This window comes from Oncorhynchus kisutch, linkage group LG15 (assembly GCF_002021735.2).
Source record: "Oncorhynchus kisutch isolate 150728-3 linkage group LG15, Okis_V2, whole genome shotgun sequence".
NCBI classification, from domain to species: domain Eukaryota; kingdom Metazoa; phylum Chordata; class Actinopteri; order Salmoniformes; family Salmonidae; genus Oncorhynchus; species Oncorhynchus kisutch.
Window position 1 is genome coordinate 58,455,778 of NC_034188.2, and position 24,249 is coordinate 58,480,026.

At 42.5% G+C, this 24,249-nt stretch overlaps 1 protein-coding gene across 7 annotated transcripts in view; it reads left to right on the forward strand.

The window, feature by feature from the left end:
- LOC109905588 (A-kinase anchor protein SPHKAP) overlaps nt 1-24,249 on the forward strand; it is a 149,884-nt gene that overhangs the window by 95,059 nt on the left and 30,576 nt on the right. For 2 of the 7 annotated variants that reach the window (XM_020503039.2, XM_020503040.2), the window contains exon 1: nt 7,164-7,429. The exons of 4 other annotated variants lie outside the window; for them this stretch is intronic. In XM_020503039.2, coding sequence (XP_020358628.1) covers nt 7,395-7,429 — 35 coding nt within the window. In that variant the 5' untranslated portion in view covers nt 7,164-7,394. Of the gene's footprint in view, nt 1-7,162; nt 7,430-24,249 lie in introns of those variants that run through there. One more of the 7 variants, XR_004203135.1, reaches the window with a different exon arrangement.

Genomic DNA, 24,249 nt, shown 5'->3' on the forward strand with positions numbered 1-24,249 from the left:
GCATTGGTGGCAAATCTGATGACCGAATGGTAAAGAATATCTAGCCGCTCGAGAGCACCCTTACCTGCCGATCTATAAATTACGTCTCCATAATTTAGCACGGGTAGGATGGTCATCTGAATCAGGGTTAGTTTGGCAGCTGGGGTGAAAGAGGAACAATTAGGATAGAGGAAACCACTTCTAGATTTAACCTTAGCCTGCAGCTTTGATATGTCCTGAGAGAAGGACAGCGTACTGTATGAGTACTTGTATGAAGTACTTGTATGAGGTGACTACTTCAAGCTCTAAAACCTCAGAGGTACTAATCACACCTGTAGGGCAGGAGGGGGGCATCCTTCTTACCAAACCACATGACCTTTGTTTTGGAGGTGAACAACAATGGCAGAGAAAGCTTGCTGGACACTAAGAAAGCTTTGCTGTAGAGCATTTAACTCGAAATCCAAGGAGGGGTCAGCTGAGTATAAGACTGTATCATCTGCATATACATGAATGAGAGAGCATCCTATTGCCTGAGCTATGTTGTTGATGTAAATTGAGAAGACGGGTGACAGGCAGTGGCTGAGACAGCAGATGTTCTGACTTTACACATTGCGCTCTTTGAGAGAGGTAGTTAGCAAACCAGGCCAAAAACCCCTCAGAGACACCAATACTTCTTAGCCGACCCAAAAGAATGGAATGGTCTACCGTATCAAAAGCTTTCGCCAAGTCAATAAAAATAGCAGCACAACATTGCTTAGAGTCAAGGGCAGTGGTGATATAATTTAGGACCTTTTAAGGTTGTTGCAGTGACACATCCACATCCGATGAGATATTTCTGAATTTCAATTTCAATAAATTTGCAAAAATGTTTACAAATGTTTTCACTTTGTCATTATGGGCTATTGTGTGTAGATGGGTGAGAAAAAAATATTTCATCCATTTTGAATTCAGATTGCAACACAAGAAAATGTGGAATAAGGGGTATGAATACTTTCTGAATATACTGTATGTCCGCATCAGTGTGCATACAGTGATGTCTAGGATTAAGTAGACTTAAAGTTTCCTCCTTCCGTTTCAATGGCATCCTAGGAGGATTAAAGGGGACAGGCGATAATCAGTGTCGAACAGAGAGAGTCTCAAATGAGCGTCGTAGCCTAGTGTTCTGTTGTACTAGTCCTGACTTGGCTTGACTCTGGGATCTGACTGAGCTTGGTCTCAGCATGAACAGCCACCAGCCGGAAGCACAAGCTGTCACCAGCCACTACCGTCATGAAACCTCCTTCCTTTACCATCCCCTATACCAGCTACCAAAACCCCAACCCCCCACCACTCTGACAGTCACTGTACGGTACATACTGTACCTCTCATTCACTTTACTACTATTTACCCACCAACACTCCACAGTTCCTAATGTAACGCCACCATTGACAGTATCACCCCCTGCCACCTACTGTATACCCACCGCCAACACTCCCCACCTTTCAACCTCCTGTCCCACTGCCTCTCCAGACAGGCCATTGGATGAATGTCAAATATTGACCTGAGCTTGTGAAATCAAGTTGATCCTCCCACTCATCCCAAACCTTTATGTACAATAGTGACAACAGTGTCAGCAAAGGCCTCTCACCCAGACCCTCACTAACCTCTCCATATGATTCTAATAATAATAATTATCATCTCTGCTAATCACATCCTCTGCTCATTATTCTACGTAAACAGGTGACTAGATGCAGAGGACCAATCATGTGAATGTGCAGGTATAACTGCAGAGAGAGGGGAGCGTGATTAGACTGATTAATGATGTCATCAGCCATAATTGCGGCTGGAATCAATGAGCTCCCATGTGCCGTTTATGTAATGCTGAAATGCACTGTTCCCTGCCACCGTGCGTAAATTTGGGCGTGCATGATAGGTGTGAAATCGATAGAATGGCCATAAAATGCTAAAGTCCATCTTTCGGTGAAGCTCCGATTTCGTGCGTCATTGAACTCTGCGTAGAATAGTTTTTCTCTCCCCCATTTGCATATTTCTCAGAGAAAGGTGGCAGTCATTGGAATGTCAGTAATATCCATAACGGTCTTGTCTGTCCGTGTAATCTTCCATCCAGGGTGTGTACACACACACACACACACACACACTCCATTGTGAAACTCTTATTAGTAAAGTCTTCTTCTCGTCCTTTGATGAGGGGATAAAAGCCAGATCACATCAACTGGAGAGATGTGATGGAAATAATAGTCAACTTAATACACTCCTGTTAGTCCAAGCAGTCGCAAATCCTTTTTTAACAAGCACGGCCACACACATACACACAAATAGGCGCACAAGCACTCATGCACACACACAAATACGAGTGTAAACACACACACACGCAGACAGACACACACAAACTTTTACAATTGTCTATTTATTGCTGTTTTCCTATCCTTCAATTACTCTCTTTTTCCACAAACAACCATCTTCTGCCTACAAAACAATAACCAAATGAAACCATGTGAAACCATCGACATATTGCATCTCTTCTAACTGAGGAAAGCTAAATATCATTTAAAAGACCCAGTACAGTCAAAAACATGATTTACCTGGGTTTTATATATATTTTCACACTATGAGGTTGGAATAATACTGTGAAGTTGTGAAAAGTATAACGATGCCATTTAAGAGCAGTTTGAAAAGACCGTCTGAAATTTCAGCTTGTTTTGTTGGGATGGAGTTTTGGCCAGACAGGCAGTAAATTAGTTAGTAGACCAATAAGAAAGAGAGTTCCACACCTCTCTGCCCAAACAGTCCTAGCTAAATTCTTGCTTGAGAAATTGCTCTTCGCTAAGAAGCCATTTTGTTTCTTCCACCAATTTAATTGAAATCAATCACACACTAAGTTACTTGTTACCCAGAAATGATTTGATTTTGAGATACAAATCTCTTCATTGGATCATTTAAATGTATAGCATTACTGTAGATGCCATTGCCATGAGCAACCACTCACCACCCAGTAAGAAATGTTCTTAGCTGTGGGTGACGTAACCTTCCCTTTACAGTAGCATGTGTTGTGTGTGTCCTCTGGTCCCAGGGGTGAAGGGTCAAACCCCCAGTACTCCTAATGTCCCATAAAAATATTTCTGTCTGTGTCACAACCACTCAGACTCCTTTTGAAACCACTGTAGTCTGTCTCTCCTTTGATTATTCTCTCTCACACCCTGCCTTTAGCATCTTTCTCTCTCTAGATATATACATGTCTGCCTGCCTCTCCTCTCTCTGCCTCTTCCCTCCCTCTTTCTCTCACTCTACCTCTCTCTCTCCTTTTTGCATGTACACATATTTTTCCAACCGCTACTCCAATCGTGCGTTCCTGTTATGTACCCAGCCAGATTTTAAAATAGCTCATCTGTGACAGGGCTTTGACAGTGAGAGCACTCTCTGGCTGATTTGTTCTCATTTCCACACTGAAATGCTTTGCTCCTACTGGCTCACTCTGATGTGGTTCTGTGTTGATGGCGATGAGATGATTTGAGTGGTTGCTTTAATCTTTGCCGTTCCTTCTATATTTTTTTAAAAGAAAAGACCTGATGGAATTGTTCCCTTTAAATGGCTTTGGGATTAGGAGGGAGGGAGGGAGGGAGGGAGGGATGGAGGGAGGGAGGGAGGGAGAGAGGGAGGGAGGGAGGGAGGGAGGGAGGGAGGGAGGGAGGGAGGGAGGGAGGGAGGGAGGGAGGGAGGGAGGGAGGGAGGGAGGGAGGGAGGGAGGGAGGGAGGGAGGGAGGGAGGGAGAAATGGAGAAGGATAGCGATAGGGGAAATATGGAGAGAAAGAGAGAGAGAGAGAGAGAGAGAGAGAGAGAGAGAGAGAGAGAGATAGTAAAGACAAGGTAAAAAGACATGGGGTCCTGTCTACTCTGAGGCAGACCATCAGTACACTCTTAGAAAAGAGAGTGCTATCCAGAACTTAAAAGGGTTCTTAGGCTGTCCCCATATGTAATTTTGAGTTCCATGTAGAACCCTTTCTACAGAGGGTTCTACATGGAACCCAAAAGTGTTCTACCTGGAACCAAAAAGGGTTCTACCTGGAACCAAAAAGGGTTCTACCTGGAACCAAAAAGGGTTCTACATGGAACTTAAAAGGGTTCTTATACAGGGAAAGAACCTTTTTGGAATGCTTTTTTCTAAGAGTGTAGTGTCAGTTGTGTTGGATATGTATGAGTGGCCAGTGGGCAAACTTGTTGCCTGGGGAATTCCAAAAGGCCTATGTGAACAGTTCAATGTTCACACACACCCTGACTGTCTGTCTGACTGATTGTCAGCCTGTGGGTGACCACTGTCACTCACAGTCTAACACACAGATAAACATACACACATACACACACACTCACAGCTGTCACTCACAACACTCGCTGACTGTTTCGAATGCGAGGGACCGCGCTAACCGCTAGCCAATGCAGTCTAACGATCTGACCACTCTGCCACTCTGTCTGTCTGTGAAGAGGACAACACGTCTGGTCTGACTGACAGACACCCACGGCTAATGGCAGAGGGGAAACAAAGCCTGTGAACAACAGGAAGTAGCTGTATTTGAATACAAACAGCTATACTTACAAACAGGTAAGGCCTATGTCATGAATACTAACACCTGTCTGACTGAGAGAAAGGTGTTTGAGAGATGTGTTTGTTTGGAGAGAAACATGACTGGAGAGAGCAGTAGGGATTGTGATAGAGTGGTGGTAGTCATAGGGACTGACGGGGCATTTATAGCCCTAAATCACAAATATTTATTTGGCATGGTGGAAGCGGTGTAGCAGTGTTTAACAGCGTGCGTGTGTGTATGTGTGTGTGTTTGTGTGCTTGCGTGCATGCCTGACTGTGTGTGTGTGTGTTCGGCCACACTGGTGCAGGTGAAATAGAAGGGAGACGGAGGGCTACGTTAACTTGTAGAATACAATAACGTCTCTGTCTACTGCAGTTTGGACCACTTGTCTTTGGTAATAAAGGTTGAAGCAAAATTACTATTCCTGCAGAGTAGATGGGATGGGAGTGTGTGTGGGTTGAGGTGTGTGCTTGAGTGGAAGGCGAGATGAGGTGACTAGGGAGCCTTTTGTGTATGTGTGTGTGTGTGTGTGTGTGTGTGTGTGTGTGTGTGTGTGTGTGTGTGTGTGTGTGTGTGTGTGTGTGTGTGTGTGTGTGTGTGTGTGTGTGTGTGTGTGTGTGTGTGTGTGTGTGTGTGTGTGTGTGTGTGTGTGTGTGAGACAGAGAGAGAGAGAGAGAGAGAGAGACTTCCAGTATGACTTACCCAGAGGGGAACAGCAAGGTCACTTTACACTGCTTGTCCTCTATGCAGCATGGGGACTAGGGAGATTGCCCCTCAGGCTACAGTACAGTTGAACATAAGGATACATGTGATGGTGATGAATTTGGGGACTCACAATTAATCTTACTAGATTTATCTTGGTTTGACTGTGGCTTAGATTTATGACTATGGTGACACTGTGATGAGGTAACTGCAGCAGCCTATGTAGAACATCCATTTACAATACAACATTTGGCAATATAATTTATGTCACAACTTACAAGTCTATTTTTATGTGGAGAATGTGACACATTTACAGTACACCCACTACTCTAACACATACACAACAAAACAAGCTACAGCCTGGCAGGACCCTGGGCCCTGCTCTCTACATGACATTCAACCCTCCAACACTCTCACACGCAAACATATACACACACAGGCACACACATCCACACCTCCCTCTGCAGACTAATGGTCCTATTACCCTGAAAGGTCGGTTAAATCTCCTAGCACAAGGATGAGAGGGGGGGCGTATTGCAGTGGCCATCGGGTAAAGAGAGCAACATTCCATATCACTCTGGCTGCTCCGCCTGCGCTTTTGGAGTGACTGAGGCACCAATTGGTATTCATGAAGAATCCTTAAGATGTTGTTTTCTCAGAATTCCCCCACTGATCATTTCAGCACGGTAATGTGTGTGTGTGTGTGTGTGTGTGTGTGTGTGTGTGTGTGTGTGTGTGTGTGTGTGTGTGTGTGTGTGTGTGTGTGTGTGTGTGTGTGTGTGTGTGTGTGTGTGTGTGTGTGTGTGTGTGTGTGTGTGTGTGTGTGTGTGTGTGTTGGGGGTAAAAATAGGGCGGAGGCTTTTTTTATACATCAAAACAGGGGTAAAATTGCAGTCATTGTGACAAATAGGCAAATTGGTCTTTATAAAGTGAATGATATAAGAATAGTAGGCAAAGACAGGAGGGAAGGTTCACTTGTTATTAGGATTCATACATGTATGAAAAATCAAGTTGCTACGTGACCACAAATGACTTAGGCCGCGTTCCTCAGTTAAGGCCGAGGCGACACAAAACAAACGGTGGCTTGCCACGTCATCGACCGTGTCATCGACTGACAAAAAGCTATAACAGCTGATACTTAAAATACCTATCCAGGCGTTGTTAGATCTTTCAGGCGTCAGCAACATCTAAGCTATGGAAGGCAGACATAGCTTCCTCTGCTATCTACATTGAGTGAGATCAAGCAGTGAGATATTGAATGACATGGATAGGCTACTCTGATATTCTAGGCTTCTCTGAGCTCTGTCACAGAGCAGTTTCCATCAGAGCTATTAAAGTAGATGTGTCCTGTTGCCTTGGCATCAGGTCTAGATCAAGCCCTGTTGTGATATAGGGCATATCCTGGTCAACAAACAGATACATTGGTCTGTCTGACCTTGTGCTGCCTGCTGTGGTTCAGGAGCTGACAACTGTACTGACATCAGTGGATTACTTTAAACCATCCTTTGTTCAACTTTTTTTTAAAGGGGAAAACACCCTTGAGGTTAAACACCTCTTTTGAGAGTGTGACTTTGTCTTAACAGTGTTGCATGTGAAATAAGATTAGAACTGTAAAGCAATCTAATATTGTTGGTTCATGGTAAGTAAGGAGCAAGACATAATTCAGCCTCCTACCAATAGCCTAATAAAATACAGAGGCTTTATTTTGTGCCCATGATGAAAATGTAGAGAAGGGTTATTTGTCTCTTATCTTCAGCAGCTCTTTTCCTTTTGTTAAGGGGAATCTATTGTGTGTGTATGTTTGTGTGTGCCTGCGTGAATTTGCTTGTGTGTTTCATATATATATATATATATATATATATATATAGATATGCTGGGAGAGGCTATGCTTCCGCTCCTCTTCAAGCGGACTTTCATTTTGCTGCTGGCTGCGCGCTGTTAATGACCGTAGTATACACACTCGCCCTATGAAGTCACGGTAGCGTCACGGTAGCGCTGGAATTTCTCCTCTCCTCGGTCCGGGGATGTGCATCTGGACAGGACTGTGTCCTCGCGACAGCGACGCGCCGCATTCCTCCGCTCCTCTCCTACGGAGGACATAAAACCCCAGGCTCCGGTAGCTTATCTTGGACGGGATGGCCGGTGCTAAGTGCCTTCTGAAGACGCCGAGGTATGTGTACGGAGCGTGTTAATTAATACCGCGACTGTTGCGAGAGTTTAAACCAATTGGAGATTATCCTTCAAATGAATGGTCCCGTATTGACTGTAAATACATGTTAGCCTATCTAACCTTTTTTTTCGTTGCAATGCAATTGGTTGCTTATGTGTAAATTACAAAACTGCAATAATGTAGCCTAAATACGGTAACAATGTTTTGAATTGTATTTTTTGGTACAGTAGACTGTATCAGCACAGCCTGCACAGAGCAGTAGCCAGTATCAGCACAGCCTGCACAGAGCAGTAGCCTGTATCAGCACAGCCTGCACAGAGCAGTAGCCTGTATCAGCACAGCCTGCACAGAGCAGTAGCCTGTATCAGCACAGCCTGCACAGAGCAGTAGCTTAAACAAGTGCTGTGCTCCAGCTCTCGAGCTGTCGACTCAGAGGACATTAGGAAAAATATACAACTGAAGCAGGAAAACACAAGATCGATAATAATCTAGCCAATAGATGGAATTTAATTTTTCCAAAGATTATGCATTTCATCTGTCTACGTATTTTAAGTATCAATGGGTTTTATTAGCCTAGACTACTAAATATGTGTTATGATTATTTGAATTATGAAAAAATTGTGTAAGCACTGTGTCGTGCTGCTAACCAAAAATGCCCACTTTGCGTGTGCAGTGCCACGCATTTGGAGACATAGCCTAACCATCTTGGTTCACTTCAATGGGCAATACAGAGTAGCCTAAAGACAAACAAATGTCAATCAATGCATAACCTAATTTGATCGGTTTGCCATGGGCAGACTGGGACAAGAATTCAGCCTTGGCATTTTATCCACACCAGCCCACATCACTGAGCATGGAGCCAACTCACCCCCCTTCTCTGGTGTCACCCTGCTTCTTCTTGTTCTCTGTCTGTCGGTCTGTCTGTCAGCTTAAGCCACAATGCCTATAGGCTTACATTATAAAAGCCAAGCTAACGACTTAGGCGATGTTGTAAATTAGTGCCTGTCATATGCACTGGCGATTTTAGCATGTAAATCGTGGTGGGGCGAAAAAAATTATGTGGGATGCATGCCAGCAAAACAACTACACAACACTAAACAATACATTAATTGCGCTATACCACTGCTACACCTGGCTATCAGCGGAGCCTTGTCTGGCAGCGAAACAGTTCATTCAGCCTCATTAAGCCTCATTCAAAAAAACATAGCTGATATGGCTGACTTGCTTAAACAAATGTGGTTTCTACTGACAATTGTGATGTACAAACTATGGCATAAGGGGACGACAAGTGGATAAGAGGCAATCCGTAATTTTGATTAAGACAATAATGAGCGAGCTAGGATGGACTAGTCAATATAACTATTTGTTCAGCACTTTTGAAATGTACAGTGACAGAATTCAGAACATGGGCAGTTCTTACAGTGTTCTCCCTGTACACCAAGTCAGAACCGTAGGATAAATAAAGGGGGCATATGAGCAGACAATGAGAGCTCTTACAATAATCGATGATTACATTTCTCAAAAACAGGTTATAGGCCACATATGCACCACCAAGTCAGAACATTTGTCGAAATTAAGAGGTGAAAATAGACCAAATTATTAGGGTGAGGCACATGGGCTACTAACAGCTTACTACACAACATACACTTAGTATTACTTTCTTAGCTACAGTATACATATCACATAATTTATGCAGCAGCATACAAGACATGTTTGGACTCACGTTGTTGTGCTGTGCTCACTTGAACAGGAAGGTGGCGCGGCGTTCCTTCGTGGGCAAATTTTGTCATCAAATCCAGCATTCTCTGGATTTATGGTGCTTTCAAGACAACTGGGAACTCTAGAAAAAAAAGCTTGAATCATGATGACGTCAGTGATCTTCAGGTCGTAGCTCTAGAAAGAGACCCGAGTTCCCATATTTACATTCTGATTTACATTCTGAACATATTTTTCCAGTCGGAGCTTGTTTTTCCAGAGTTTCCAGTTGTCTTGAACTCACTAAAGTCAGATTCTGCAGTTCGGAGTTAACAGTTGTTTTGCGCACAGCACAAGTCATTCTTCATTGACAGCATGGCCAATTTTAAATGTTTATCATTTTAAGCTTGGAAAAGAGACCCTTAAATCTTAGACTTGGGACCCCCACAGCCACTCCACTGAATAGCAGGCTAATGATTGCTTTGCAGTGCTTGCAGTTAGCCACTCATTGTTGAATTTGCTATTCCCAACTTGTTGTGTAATGTTTATGTCCAATGGTCGATGAGCACCGATATGTTTTATCTATAATTTCTCTTCATTATTTATCTTCATATGACAAGGATTGAAAAGGATTTGCCAGTAGATTGTCGTCTTGATTCATCATGATGACTGCTAGCTAAGATAGAAAGTATGATGTTGACATGATCAGTCCAATCAATGCTACTGTAGATATAACGTGATTTGACGTCATTTTATCTGTGGACAATGACCTTGAGCCTTCTTGGATGGGCACTTCTAATGGAACTCTATGGCAGCACCCAGGGGGATAGAAGTTTTGAGATCTAACCTTAGACTTGGTGAAACTCCTGCATTTTGGAGCTGCCTTACTCAAGAAAACAAAAAAGAGACCATGTTTGTATGAAGCTTTATTAATTCATTGATAAAAAATATTTAAAAAATGCATTATTTGCAAACTGATATGTGACAGGTATTAATGATAAAATAACATGCAAAACAGGCAAGCCTATTTTTTCATTTTATTTTTGCAAAAAATGCTGGGCTCAAAACAGGTGGCCCAAACCTGAATGACGGGTCGCCACTGGTCATATCCACTCAGGGTAGCCAAGTGGTTAGAGCGTTGGACTAGTAACCGGAAGGTTGCGAGTTCAAACCCCTGAGCTGACAAGGTACAAATCTGTCATTCTGCCCCTGAACAGGCAGTTAACCCACTGTTCCTAGGCTGTCATTGAAATTAAGAATTTGTTCTTAACTGACTTGCCTGGTTAAATAAAGGTACAATTAAAAAAAAAAAATTGGCAGGGATCGGCCCCTTCAATTTTTGCCTAAAATGACATACCCAAATCGAACTGCCTGTAGCTCAGGCCCGGAAGCAAGGATATGCATATTCTTGTTACCATTTGAAAGTAAACACTTTAAAGTTTGTGGAAATGTGAAAGAAATGTAGGGAAACATAACACAATAGATCTGGTAAAAGATAATACAAAAAAACAACCCTTTTTGTATTTTTTTTGGTACCTTCATCTTTGAAATGCAACAGAAAGGCCATAATGTATTATTCCAGCCCAGGTGCAATTTAGATTTTGGCCACCAGTTGGCAGCAGTGTATGTGCAAAGTTTCAGACTGATCCAATGAACCATTGCATTTCTGTTCAAAATGTTGTATAAAGACTGTCCAAATGTGCCTAATTTGTTTATTAATAACTTTTCATGTTCAAAACTGTGCACTCTCCTCAAGCAAAAGCATGGTATTCTTTCACTGTAATAGCTACTGTAAATTGAACAGTGCAGTTAGATTAACAATAATTTAAGCTTTCTGACAATATCAGATATGTCTATGTCCTGTGAAATGTTCTTGTTGCTTACAACCTCACGCTAATCAGATTAGCCTACGTTAGCTTAACCATTCTGCAGGGGACCCACCAATCCTGTAGAAGTTGAATAAAATAAAATAAAATTGGTAGCACAGGTGCTCCCAACTTAAAAAATATTAGGAGCGCAACATAGAGACCCATAGAGGCCCATGAGACCTATAGGCCTATGCCCTCACAATGGCAGGTGCGCAGTTAGTGCTCACCCCACTAAATATCTCAAAGCCATATCAGATATCTTGGTTGTAAAATAGTTGCTATTGAGCTGAATATTGAGAGTTAAGAAATAAAACATTTAAAAATAGCTACAGAAAGCTAAGAGTCTTCTCTCTTCGACAGGGAGAAGGGAGGGGACAAAGCTTCCAAAGCTGTTTTTCCCGCAATTGCATTTCTAAATGTTTTATGATCAGAACACTTTTTTCTCTCGAGCGCATTTGTGCGCATGGGGGAGAGGAAAGTGTCTCGCTCATCACAGCAACATGCCCCAGCGAGGGCACGGGGCAGGGCAGACACTCATTACAGGAATCATGAAGATAATGCACATTAATGTTGGCAGGGTTGTGGAATAACAGATGAACTATAATCCATTATGTGACCAGCAAAAATATTGTAATCAGATTACAGATACTTTAGAAAAACTAGATGATTACTTTCAAATAAATATGTTTATGGAAGAAAATCTACTCTGTTCTCAATTACATTCAAATCAGCATTGAAAAAAGGCACAAGTTTAAGTTTGTTCCACCTGAGCGAGTCTGACCACAAGTCAGAGACCACTATGATGACACACATTGATTCATCCTGCAATAGATGTCGTTCAATTGGTAACATACATTTTTGTCTTCTTCTAATCCCTCTCAAGGGGAAGGTAATCTAAAAGTAACTGAATATAATCAGATTACTTTACTGAGTTTGGGTAATCCAAAAGTTATATTACTGATTACAATTGTGGACAGGTAACTAGTAACTGTAACGGATTACATTTAGAAAGTAACCTAACCTACCCTACCCTGACTGTTGGACCAAATCATGGTTTTAGCCACCAAACAAATAGATTGTTTTCAGTAAGGTGACAATGTAGAATGTGCTCCTTTCTGTTTTTTAACCATCCATGATCTTGGCTGTCTAACTGATGACAGAGTCATAGCAGATCTCTTTGCAAATAACACGTTTGACTTTGAAGTTTGCGTGAGTTTGAGTTTGCGTGACCTCATCTCAGCCTATCAGAAAAAAAGCCTTTGGAAAGTATTCAGTCAGACCCCTTGACTTTTTCCACCTTTTGTTTACAGCCATATTCTAAAACAGATTAAATAAAAATCAATTTCCTCAGCAATCTACACACAATACCCCAAAATAACAAAGCGAAAACAGGTTTTTAGACATTTTTGCAAATGTATACCCTATTTACACAAGTATTCGACCGTTTGCTATGAGACTCAAAATTGAGCTCAGGTGCATCCTGTTTCCATTGATCATCCTTGAGATCTTTCTACAACTTGATTGGAGTCCAACTGTGGAACATTCAATTGATTGTACATGATTTGGAAAGGCACACACCTGTGTATATAAGGTCCCACAGTTGACAGTGCATGTCAGAGCAAAAACTAAGCCATGAGGTTGAAGGAATTGTCCGTAGAGCTCCGAGACAGAATTCTGTCGAGGCACAGATCTGGGGAAGGGTACCAAACCATTTCTGCAGCATTGAAGGTCCCTAATAACTCAGTGGCCTCCATTATTCTTAAATGTAAGAAGTTTGATTGAACTCTGTTCTGAATTAACCTTTATTTTAACTAGGCAAGTCAGTTAAGAACAAATTCTTTGGCTGGCCTACACCAGCCAAATCCGGACGACACTGGGCCAATTGTGCGCTTCCCTATGGAACTTCCGATTCGAACCAGGGTGTCTATAGTGATGCCTCAAGCACTGAGATAGTGCCTTAGACCGCTGCACCACTCAGGAGCCTCTGAATGCCAAGCGTCACGTCTGGAGGAGACCTGGCACCATCCCTACGATGAAGCATGGTGGTGGCAGCATCATGCTTTGGGGATGTTTTCAGCGTCAGGGACTGGGAGACGAATCAGGAATGAGGCAAAGATGAACGGATCAAAGTACAGAGAGATCCTTGATGAAAACCTGCTTCAGAGCGCTCAGGACCTCAGACTGGGGCGAAGGTTCACCTTCCAACAGGACAACGACCCTAAGCACACAGCCAAGACAACACAGGAGTGGCTTCGGAACAAGTCTCTGAATGTCCTTGAGTGGCCCAACCAGAGCCCGGATTTCCATCTCTAGAGAGACCTGAAAATAGCTGTCCACCAACATAGCCCATCCAACCTTACGGAGCTTGAGTAGATCTGCAGAGAAGAATGCTTGTAGTGTCATACCCAAGAAGACTCGAGGCTATAATCAATGCAAAAGGTACTTCAACAAAGTACTGAGTAAAGGGTCTGAATACTTGTGTAAATGTGATATTTCAGGTTTTTATTTTTAAAACATTTGCAAAAATGAGGGGAAAAAAACATTTTATCCATTTTAGAAAAAGGCTGTAACGTAACAAAATGTGGAAATGGTCAAGGGGTCTGAATACTTTCTGAAGGCACCGTACTACAACTTCATATAACGTGTAAAGTAGTATGTCTGTACCATTTTCCATCTCAGCTGTGGACTCAGCGTTGTGTATCAGGTCCTGAAGCTCGGTTGTTGGTGAGTCGATGGCTCTGCAGGATGGCCTACTGTTTGAAGACAGTAGGTCACTTGGGCCTCTACAGACTCTACAGTCACTACAGACTCTGGTTCAATTCCAGGCTGAATCACAACCAGCTGTGATTGGGAGTCCCATAGAGAAGCTCACAATTGGCCCAGTGTTGTCTGAGTTAGGGTTTGATAATAAGAATTTGTGCTTAATTGACTTGCCTAGTTAAATAAATAAATTCAGGAATTTGCGTCACCAAACATCAGTCCAAAATCTTGCACAATCTACAGACAAGACACACTAAGACAATAACATCTCAGCTACCAGATTTCTAAGACATGGTCCTGTCGCCTTTGAAGGGTAATAGCTCTGGCAATGACCACCCTGAGACATGGTCATGCTTTGGAAAAAACAATGCATCAACAAGTCATTCTAACGTCCTCACACATGCATGCTATGAAGTTGACAGAGTCCATTTCATTCAAACCATACCTGGTATGTCCAGAAACTGTGAAACACAGAGTATGTCAGAGGAGTTCTGTGAGTCATGGACGATTTTTTGACAGTAGGTTGAGGTCCGCTTCATCTTGTCTTTTACAGTTGCTTCATCAGACGTGTGTATCATCAGCACAATGGCCTTTCAACAATGCCCTTCTTCCCTCAGCCAGTCTTTGTCTGTGAAGGGGTCTCTGTCAGCAGCTGGTCCACCTCCAACCAAACACACAACACTGGTATAAACAGTCCAACCAAACCCCATTACACTGAATTGTGAGAAAACCCCATAAAAAACAAGTCTCACACCCTTGTGAACACACATTCACATGCTTACACCCTGGCATGCCTGCACCCGAGCGAGCACAAACCATACACACACAAATAAAAGACTGAAGCTAATTTGTCACTGGTGCATGTTAGAATCTGGAAGAAAAGTTTAACAGTTGCAGGGACTGTGTAATGTTTAATGCTCCTCAGTCACCTTCACATACACAAAGCCTAATAAATGTAACCTTCAATTACAAGTGACCGAGGAGGAGCATGTGAACAACATCAGTGCTATGTTAGACAGCTTTACAACTTGAAACGTTATGCTGTGTTTATCATTTGAACATTTAGTGATGTTGTAGTGACAGTATCGGCAGAATGTGCCTTCAAAACAGCAAAACCATTTAAAAAAATTGTCTTACATCACTTCCCCCTGGCCCCATAACCCTATCAATATGTGCAGATCCATAAGGTGAAAGCTCCACGACTACACTGCTTACATATATCCACACCCTTCAACCCTGCAAACATCAAAGGGCTAACGGGAAGTGATAGGGAGTGAATTGGTACCCAGATTTATTTTGAACTCACATAGTCCGTCTTGCTTTTGGGGTCGGCTAGCTACGGGAACAAGGAAACTATTCCTCTTGCATATCCCTCCTTAACGTCGTTGTTCTGAACCCCTCCAAAAAGAAAAAATACTAAATTGGCAATAATACATGAATGCAAAACATTGATCTTAATGCGTAAAAAAACCGTAATGGTTTACCCATGATCCTCTGTCATATTTGCAACCAATATCTTGATCATATCACGCTTGCTGCGGTCAGCCAAGCTTTTTGTCCGAGCATACTTATTCATGATCCTTTCACCTCCAGCTTTGCTCTGGAAAATGTCCTCAATCATCTAACAAAAAGCACAGCATACACAGACCCTAGTACACCAGGATTCTTTATCAAAATATGTTTTATTGATTCCTCACCTCCTTCTGAAATCCCATTTGATAATAAGACCTAATGTTCCTCTCCTAAGTCATTGTTCTGTAGTTGGTTTTGAGAACGATGAGAAGAGTATATTAGGAGCCAAGGATTGACAAATTGAGAAAGAGCTCAGTGGTAGCCAGCCATCCTCCTGGAGAGCTACTGTGCAAGCATTGGTTTCAGCCCTGCTCCATCACCTGGCTATGTCACTAAACTGCACATTAGAATCTATCAAGATTATTTAAGTCGATTAGAGCAGGACTGGAAAAATCCTACATACACTAAGTAAATCTCCGGAAGTAAACCAAACCAAAATCACAAAGATGGAACCTCAGGAATATCAATAAAGTTTTTAGTTATTAAAAGACAATCCTAGAAAATAATGAAAGGCTTACTTTGGCTGGACTATCTTCCTCTGCTCTCCTTTTTCTGTTAGGACTTTGTGTCAGGGTGTCACGTCCTGACCTTAGTTCCTTTTTTATATCTCTATTTTAGTTTGGTCAGGGTGTGAGTTGGGGTGGGCATTCTATGTGTTGTTCTATGTTTATGTATTTCTGTGTTTGGCCTGGTATGATTCCCAATCAGAGGCAGCTGTTTATCGTTGTCTATGATTGAGAACCATACTTAGACAGCCTGTTTTCCCACTATGATTGGTGGGTAGTTGTTTTCTGTCTTTGTTTTAGTTACCAGATGGAACTGTTTCGGTTGTTATTTTTGTTACTTTGTATTTTAGTGTTCAGTGCTATTAAATAATATGACGAACATTTACCACGCTGCATATTGGTCCGACCCTTCAGAAAACTGTTACACAGGGTAAAAGAGTCGTCAGGGTCTAATGAACCACCAACATCCACAGAGCAGCTTGCAGAAGAGTCAACAGAATCTGCCCGTTACATGAATAAATGAAAGCTCGGTTCTCAACAATGCTACAGGGATAATACAACCACATTGCATATCTGTTTCTTTACATTTTGGTTGTTAGTCATACTCTAAACCCCATTTAGCATGCTTTAAATGTCAGGTGCAAATAATCTGCTAAGAAATCATTAACCTACAATTATATATGGGATGTTGAGATAAGACATACAATTAATGGGTTCTGATGTGATCTGAACCCATTATCCGTCTGGATCCGGGTGCCAGACCTGGGCCAGCAGGATTAGATCTGGCCTGCCGGACTCTGGGCAGATGAACGAATACATTGATCATATCTCTGTACTGTAGAGAAATAACTCGCCATCAGAACTTGTTTCATTGGGTAAACACATTTTTAGCACACTGAGGTCTGATCTTCGAAGAAGATACTGAAACAGTTCAACTACTTTAGACCCAGATTCATCATAAACGTTTAAGTCCCTGGTAGGCAGGATACATTTCTTGACTAATTGAAAGACATTAAACAACATTTGGATCGCTGTTAGGGTTTCTGTAAACAATTGCAATTGTGGCAATCACTCACCTCCTTCCAAAAAGTCATTGGAAGTCAATGGCTCTTGTGAGAAAATGAACTTCTCATCTTTGTATTTCACTTGTACAGCCAGCAGCCTAGTCAGCACTACCCTAACACAGCCTATATAAACACAACTATGTTCAACTTCAATACATTCTAATAAAAATGAGCCTAATGAACAACGCAGGACACAATATTGATATTCACACTAATGGTTGCATGCACTACATTTGCATATCGCGTATGGATTTCAGCATATGAGATTGCGATAAACATCTAGCTAATTTTGCAATGGTTACATAAAATCCCTTCAACCGAACAACATATTCATTGCTTTCTCCTTGCTTTACTGTGCTGCACATATTAACTATATATTTAGTAACACACACGAGGCAAGCACCACATTTGACTCTACAGTAGATACCGTAGATAGTACACACAAGGCACACATGCCTAGAAAAAGTATCGACAGCTGACAGTTAATAACATCATAGCTACCCAGGCACACATCCATTACTAACCCTTCAAAATGTGTCATTGCGTTTTTGTACCTCAGGACATTAATTTCCAATGGAACGCTGCGTTTGCCTTGCAGCATTGCGTTGCAAGAGGCCATTGCTGTACGTTCTGTGTGGTGCAAACGTTGGATTTATCGAACGAATGCATCAAGTTGTATGCGTTTACTTGACAGAAAGTAGCAAAATGTGAATGTTGAATTTTTGTTGCACACATATCCAGTCAAAAAAATGTGGGGTTACATAATAAAAACAGTTTGACTGTAGAATTTCTTTACATTTTTTATTAATTTATTTGCCATGTAGCATACATATTATTTATTCGATGACATATACAAATGAATTGTGAGAGTCTATAACATAATTTCCCGACCAAAATGCATAGTCTTGAAGCGATATGCTATAATAAATAGTTAAGATAGCAGAGAGTAGGCTCTTTCACCAATGAGACCAACATTGCGAAAGGTGGTCTTGATCGCGCTGTTGGGCCGGGACCATCCCCGACGAAAACGCAGGTCTGTGTGGGTCCAGAGATGGTTGAAGTTGTGAAAGCAAGCAGGGGAGTTCCACAGTCTCATTCAAGAGCTTTGACTGTTTAGAGAGGAATTCCGAAATTACTTTTGTCTGGACCGAAGCCAGTTCGATCATCTGCTCCAGATGGTTGGAGACAGATTCGCCAGGACGGATACCAACTACCGGGAGTCCATCAGCCCAGTTGAACGCCTGGCGATTTGTCTCCGGTAAGCTAAATTCTAATACATTTTTAAAGGCTTTGATACCATAATTGATTGATATTAGATAGATTTTATGTGCAACCTAGCTAGCTATAAAGGGCTCTCTAGTTAATAGCCCATATGTGACATCAGATGTACTTCTACAGAATGTTCATTAGGACTATAACTTTTCCCAAAGTTGGTTAAAAATATTTTTTTAATGATGCAATGTTACCAAATTAAAAGAAAGTTGAGGTACCTTCTGCCCTGATGAAGGTAGACTGGTCTTCTTCAGGACCCCTTGTTGTACAAAACAGTTACCATCATTGATTAGATTATTCTTGGATTCATGTACACTCTTAGAAAAAAGGGTTCCAAAAGTGTCGTTCTGCTTTCCCCATAGGATAACCCTTTGGGGAAATTATTATACATGGAACCCAATAGGGTTCTACTTGGAACCAAAAGGGTTCTACCTGGAACCAAAAAGGGTTCTTCAAAGGGTTCGCCTATAGGGACATCCGGAGAACCCTTTTAGGTTCTAGATAGTACCTTTCTTTAGAGTAGAGTTGGCCTGGGCTACAGTTTATTGATATAGTCACAGACTGAATTGTACAGTTTCAAGGCATTGTTAATGATGGTTGATGAGTATTACAATATAATTAGTAGAGCATAATAAACAGTAATGAGGTAGCTATATGAGAAGATGGAATTCAAGTTACACACAATTGTGATAATTATTTTGAATTATATTTCAGATTCTTGGCGACGGGACTCCTACAGGACCATCGGAGTTGGGCGGTCCATGGTGGCAGACATTGTCCCCTCTGTGGCACAAGCCATTTGGGACTGTCTGGTTGGTGAATACATGCCTGTCCCCAAGGAGGAAGACTGGAGGGCCATCGCTGCCGAGTTCCTGGAGAGGTGGAATTTCCCCAACTGTCTTGGCTCCATTGACGGGAAACGTAGTAACCGTGCTCAGGTTCGCAATTCTACAACTACAAGGGTACATATTCAGTTGTACTCTTGGCTGTTGTAGACGCCATCTACTGTTTCCGTGTTGTCGAATTTGGTGCTTATGGCAAGGGAAGTGATGGAGGGATCCTCCGGGACTCTGCCTTCGGGCCAGGCACTTTTAAAAAATAAAACATGTATTTTTATTTCACCTTTATTTAACCAGGTAGGCTAGTTGAGAACAAGTTTTCATTTACAACTGGGACCTGGCCAAGAATTAAGCAAAGCATTTCGACACATACAACAACAACATACACTACTTCTCATCGGCAGGAGGTGAAGTCCCATGGCAGCATGCCGTGGAGTGAATCAACTCTTTTAAGAGCCCCATAACACAAAGGTTATTTTAAGAATCATCCACCGTTGTCCATAAAATAGCATTTTTTTATACACACCTGGCATGGTACATCAGGTGAGCAGGAGCACTAATTAAGGTTATATGACATACAGTTAGTATGATAACAAAGGTAAAGGGTAACCTAGGGTCCATACAAATAGTACATATTTGCACCATCTTCACTAGTCTGACAAAATGCTGGTGGATTTGTTTTATTTTTCAACTTTCCTGTCTTAAATCTGCAAAGGCATAGGGAAGAAATAAGCAGATTAAGTCTAAATGAGATATTAATAAAGAAATGAAAGACTATGAAGACCTTAGAATTGAATAAGTATTCAAGTACAGGAAAGAACATGACAGGTATGTCAAACACCTGTTGAAAGAGGTGTGTGTGTGTGCTTTCATGTATGTGTGTGTAAAAATACTAAAATGTATGTGAAGCCTGTAATCTGTGCGAGAACAACAAGAGCACATATTTTTGGCACAACTGCAGACAGATACAGGGACTACTGATAAAGCCTAGACTTAGTAGGGGAACTTCAGACATGGCCATAAAGAGAGAGAGGGCAGGGCACTGGAGATCTGAGGTACGGAGAGGAGTGGAGGAGGTGTGTGTTTGTGTGTGTGTGTGTGTGTGTGTGTGTGTGTGTGTGTGTGTGTGTGTGTGTGTGTGTGTGTGACTCTGTCTCTGAAAAAAAGAATGGAATGTGTAGCCATAACACAGCTAAATTAACAAATGGCCCCTGGACGTCAAGGACACGGCAGGTAGCCTGGACGTGATTGTGGCAGGGTGGCAGGTAGCCTAGTGGTCAAAGTGTTGGGCCAGTAACTGAAAGGTTGCTGGATTGAATCCCTGAGCTGACAAGGTAAAAACGAGGCAGTTAACCCATATTCACCTTTAGACTTTTATGAGACCAACAATTCTCCGGTGTGTGAGTTTCAATTCTGTAAAAACACAAATAATGAAAAAAAATACTTTATGAATTGACTGAATTTAAACGGAACTGATATGTGTAAAGGTACAATGAGGGAGGTAAAAATAACAACCAGACAACTCCTCCTCTTCCTGTGAGCTGGTCAGCTAAATTGACTCCATCTCTAGAAGGGAAGAGAAAAACAACACATACAAGCATTACATAATATAACACCATAAAAAGTGAGATTTATGTTAACTATATAATGCTTGTATAGTGTAGTTAGTTGCATAAATATTGGAACAGTGTGGTAAAGTTAGTAATTCTTGCTGTTTTACTCATGGAATTTGCATTTCAGATTAAAAGATGAATATGATAGACAAATATTTAGACAGCAAACTGTTGTTTTAGGATATTTTCTAACCCAAAACCAACAGCTATATATTTGCCTCATATTAAACCTTTGATCTGAAATACCAATTAGCCTACATGAGTATACTGTAAAAATGACCTACTTTACTTCACTGTCACAATACTTATGACACTACCTGTGTTGTGGAGAAGAAAAATGTACCATTGAACTCGGCTTTGAAAAGCAGCTGATACATTTTAAACTTGACTGCTGCTTTTCTTTGCTGAGGCAGCCTCCTCAGGGTTGGCACCAGGCTCATGGCAAAGAGGGTCTCTTCATCCTCCTTCCTGTGAGCATCAAGTTGGGCTGCCGTGAGGTTCATAATGAGGTTCATTAAAATCGTGAGGTTCATAATAATCTCAGGTGGTCCTAGATCCAGAGGTGCTTCCTCCGTTTCCTCATCTTCCATGGCTGCACCGGTGGTGGTCATACTCGTGGATGAAGTAGACGTTGTAGAGGGTCTCGCTGCACCGGTGGTGGTCATACTCGTGGATGAAGTAGACGTTGTAGAGGGTCTCGCTGCACCGGTGGTGGTCATACTCGTGGATGATGTAGAGGGTCTCGCTGCACCGGTGGTGGTCATACTCGTGGATGAAGTAGACGTTGTAGAGGGTCTCGCTGCACCGGTGGTGGTCATACTCATGGATGATGTAGAGGGTCTTGATGCACCGGTGGTGGTCATACTCGTGGATGAAGTAGACGTTGTAGAGGGTCTCGCGCACCGGTGGTGGTCATACTCGTGGATGATGTAGAGGGTCTTGATGCACCGGTGGTGGTCATACTTGTGGATGATGTAGACGTTGTAGAGGGTCTCGCTGCACCTGTGGAGGCTATGATCGCACTTGTAGATGATGTAGAGGGTCTTGATGCACCGGTGGTGCCCACACTTGTGGGTGATGTTGCCCTAGGCACAATAAATGGTTCCAGAAAAGAAAGAATGTGGCCGAAGCGCCAAGGCTGCTGGCCTGAAATTGCTGACCCAGACCTCTTCTTCTTTTTCTCTGCCCTTCTCTCTCTCTGATACCTGTCCCTGAGTTGTCTCCACTTCCTCCTACAGTCTTCTTATACATAGACATGAACATGATAAGCCAAACCAATACCATAACTATAGTTATTAGATACTGTAGCTATCATGAACATGTCACCTACTGTACACACACTGTTATCTGACCAAATTATCAGCGGTAGTATCGACCATCATTTCTATTACTATTTATCTCACATACACACTCACAGTCTTTCAAATATGATTATTTGGCCAAGTTATCAGGGGTAGTAACTAGCATTATTTATATTACTATTTCTCTTTCACACACACACACACACACACACACACACACACACACACACACACACACACACACACACACACACACACACACACACACACACACACACACACACTTACCTACCTTGGGCAAAATACAATGTAGGCACACATAAATTCTGATTGATACTGCTATAAGTAGGCTAATTTCGTTAACGAGTCCGACGCGAAGGATATATTACTTTCTCGGGAATGGGCCCAAATCCCCATCATTTGCGTGAAGAAAATACGGAGAAAAAGGGGGTGATGGTCGGGTTGCCTTCTGAGAATTCATAGGCGAGTGAGTAAACCCCCTCTACCATCAGTCCTATTAGCCAACGTGCAATCATTGGATAACAAAATTGATTACCTCCGATCAAGGATATCCTACCAACGGGACATTAAAAACTGTAATATCTTATGTTTCACCGAGTCGTGGCTGAACTACGACATGGATAACATACAGCGGGGTTTTCGGTCCATCAGCAAGATAGAACAGCTGCCTCTGGTAAGACAAGGGGTGGCAGTCTGTGTCTATTTATAAATAACAGCTGATCCAAATAATCTAATGTTAAGGAAGTCTCAAGGTTTTGCTCACCAGAAGTAGAGTATCTCATGATAAGCTGTAGACCACACTATTTACCAAGTTTTCATCAATTTCTTTCGTAGCTGTCTATTTACCACCACAAACCAATGCTGGCACACAACGAGCTGTATAGGGCCATAAGCAACAGGAAAATGCTCATCCGGAGGCGGTGCTCCTAGTGGCCGGGGACTTGAATGGAGGGAAACTTAAATCCATTTTACCTCATTTCTACCAGCATGTTAAATGTGCAACCAGAGGAGAAAAAAACTCTAGACCACATTTACTCCACACACAGAGACGCGTACAAACTTCTCCCTCGCCCTCCATTTGGCAAATCTGACCATAACTCTATCCTGCTTACAAGCAAAAACTAAAGCAGGAAGTACCAGTGACTCGCTCAATAAAGAAGTGGTCAGAGGACGCAGATGCTAAGCTACAGGACTGTTGTGCTAGCACAGACTGGACTATGTTCCGGGATTCTTCCAATGGCATTGAGGAGTACACCACATCAGTCACTGGCTCCATCAAAAACGGCATCGATGACGTCGTACCATACGTACGTACCCAAATCCAGAAGCCATAGATTACAGGCAACATCTGCACTGAGCTAAAGGGTAGAGCTGCCGCTTTCAAGGAGCGGGACTCTTATTAACCCGGACTCTTATTAAAAAATGCCCTCCGACGAACCATCAAACAGGCAAAGCATCAATACAGGACTAAGATTGAATCGTACTACACCGGCTCCAATACTCATCGGATGTGGCAGGGCTTGCAAACTATTACGGACTACAAAGGGAAGCACAGCCGCGAGCTGCCCAGTGACACATGGCAACCAGACGACCTAAATAACTTGGCACAGGGCCAGACGGATTACCAGGACTTACTCCAATCGTACTCCAATCATGCGCTGACCAAATGTCAGTGTCTTCACTGACATTTTCAACCTGTCCCTGACCGAGTCTGTAATACCAAAATGTTTCAAGCAGACCACCATAAACACTGTGCCAAAGAACACCAAGGTAACCTGCCTAAATACAGGATTAAGATTGAATACTTATGGGGCTGTAGTGGAGCGAGTCGAGAGTTTAAAGTTCCTTGGTGTCCACATCACTAACAATCTCTCATGGTCCAAACACACCAAGACAGTCGTAGAGAGGGCACGACAATGCCTATTCCGCCTCAGGAGACTGACAAGATTTGTCATGGGTCCTCAGATCCTCAAAAAGTTCTATAGCTGCACCATCGAGAACATCCTGACTGGTTGCATCACCGCCTGTTATGGAAACTGCTCGGCCTCTGAACGCAAGGCAATGCAGAGGGTAGTGCATACGGCCCAGTATATCACTGGGGCAAAGCTTCCTGCCATCCAGGACCCACCCAGGACCTTCCTGCCACCCAGGTCTCAGAAGAAGGCCCAAAAAATTCCCAAGGACTCCAGCCACTCTAGTTATAGACTGTTCTCTCTGCTACCGCACGGCAAGCAGTACCGGAGTGCCAAGTTTAGGTCAAAAAGACTTCTTAACAGCTTCTACCCCCAAGCCATATTGAACTGTTGATC